Source organism: Sardina pilchardus, chromosome 6 (assembly GCF_963854185.1).
Source record: "Sardina pilchardus chromosome 6, fSarPil1.1, whole genome shotgun sequence".
NCBI lineage: Eukaryota > Metazoa > Chordata > Actinopteri > Clupeiformes > Clupeidae > Sardina > Sardina pilchardus.
Genome location: NC_084999.1, coordinates 4,555,971 through 4,558,168, shown reverse-complemented (window position 1 = coordinate 4,558,168; position 2,198 = coordinate 4,555,971). Strand labels below are relative to the sequence as shown.

The window sequence follows — 2,198 nt, the reverse complement described above, 5'->3', positions numbered from 1 at the left end:
GAGCTGTCTATTTATTGTTGATAATGGATTCAAACTCTCGTTTGGGAGCAAAATTATAGTTCTGAGCTAGACCGTGATTGGCTTTATAGCACGTTACAGCACATTACAGCGGGCACACAGTATGTCCATGTCAAAATAAATCGCTCTTTTCAAACCACTGACAAAGTTCAAATTAGCCGTACACTTTAGTGGTAGTGTCCATGGGTATCCTACAGATAAGTATTGCCAACATTGAAAGTGAACAGAGAAGGACATTAACGTCTGAACTCATCATCAACCATAAATAGAGCCCAGGTTGTTTTTACTATAAGACAACAGACATGACACTCACTGTACAAGTACACACACACACACACAAAGAAACAGTACATGAGAATTGGTGAACTTTGAAAGAACCTCTAAACTGTTCAAGTAATTTTCTTCTGAGCCATGTGTTGTAAGGCAAAGTACAGTAAGACAACATGATATCTACAGTACAACTATTGAACAGCAGCCAGACTCCATGACACCACTAATATAACATGTCTGTGTGTGATGCTGTCCCCGTCTACTGCAGAGATGGTGTGTAAAGACACCGCTAATATAACATGTCTGTGTGTGATGCTGTGCCCGTCCACTGCAGAGATGGTGTGTAAAGACCACTTCAGCTGGTGCTACCTGGTGCCCCAGCACGGCGTGTGCCACCACAAGTTCTACGGGCATCAGTGCTGCCAGTCCTGTGGCCACCCCAACCTGTGACGGGCAGGACAGGACAGGACGCAGGACACACCGAAAGAGCAACAGGAAGCAGATCTCCCCACCCACCGCCAGGCAGCAGAGACTACAGATGTGTGTGTTTACAGTGGACAGAGTTGTGGTGTGTGCGGGGGAGAGCAGTAACCTGGAGGACTACCAGCAGCTGAGTGCTATTAAACGCTCTGATGTTAATTAACCCGGACCTGAGATTAGACTCGACAGATGAGATGGGTGGACAGATGTCTTTTAGAAGGCTGCCTGGCTTTAGAGAGAGAGACTTGAAGCAACGGAGTGGTCAAAACACTTCTGGACTGACCCCTCGACGTCCGAACAGAGACTGCAGGAGCTGGCGTGAAAAGGACACACACACCAGACTTTAAAGGAGAGCGTTATATGGCAAGCTCTCTCATCCCGTTTTAATGTCTATGGTGCGTTATATGGCAAGCTCTGTCATCCCGTTTTAATGTCTATGGTGCGTTATATGGCAAGCTCTGTCATCCCGTTTTAATCTCTATGGTGCGTTATATGGCAAGCTCTGTCATCCCGTTTTAATCTCTATGGTGCTGTACAGGATCAGTGTTGTCACAAAGAGACTTTACGGACCCCCAAGCAGGGAGGATCCGGACTCGAATGTGTGTACTGTATGATTACAGACACCAGCGAGAGTCCAAAGCGTTCTGACCTACAGTACATCTGTGACACAAAAATGAGGGTTGACCACACTCACGCTTTATTTGTATTTTTTTTATGTGTGTTTTAGTACCTCAAAACAAAACAAAAATTCATGTGTGTACAAGTGGTCAACCAAGACATCACATACAGTACAGTATCCAATCCAACACACCGACCTGCACACACCACCTGCAGTTCAGTAGGAATAGATGGACTGGTGCTGTAGATTGCAGTAAACTCTGGTGAGGAAATGTGCTGTATGCTGGCCAGAGGGAGGCCTGAGCTGTGCCAGAGTCAGTATCTCTCAGTCTTACTCCCCCCGATGACTTGGTGTTATCTCACTAAGTTTCTATGGTGCTGTTATTTCCTCTTACAACAACAATCAAGGGGCAGTTGGACTCTATGGTGCCTTTGTTATGATGTGTTGGTGTATACCTGAACCTGTACTGTATGATGATGCCTGTATCCGTCTTGTTTATTATTATTTATTCACAGTGCTACTCTGCTGGGCACTGATGAGGTGTTTGTGTGATGGATGCCTGTATGAATCTTACCAGTTTTGTATTTTAGTTTTTACTATTTAGTGTCAGATTTACTGTAAGTCATCGTCGATTTACTGTATCTGTTGCATATTTTGGGGGGTTGTTTTGTTTTGTTTTGTTTTTGTAATGAAAGGTGCTTGTGTTTGTCTTAGGCTAGGTTAGAAATACCGATTTGTCAAACACATTCAGAGTCTGCCGTTTGGGTCTGATGCTGTTGCTACTGCGTGGTGAAATTCTTCTCATGCCTAA

General features: G+C 44.6%; 1 protein-coding gene across 1 annotated transcript in view; it reads left to right on the top strand.

Annotated features, from left to right (window-relative positions):
* Positions 1-738, top strand: part of LOC134082268 (A disintegrin and metalloproteinase with thrombospondin motifs 16) — a 55,583-nt gene extending 54,845 nt beyond the window's left edge. The window contains 2 exon segments of the mRNA XM_062537917.1: positions 559-561; positions 623-738. Coding sequence (XP_062393901.1) covers positions 559-561; positions 623-738 — 119 coding nt within the window.
* The last annotated feature ends 1,460 nt before the right edge of the window (positions 739-2,198 follow it).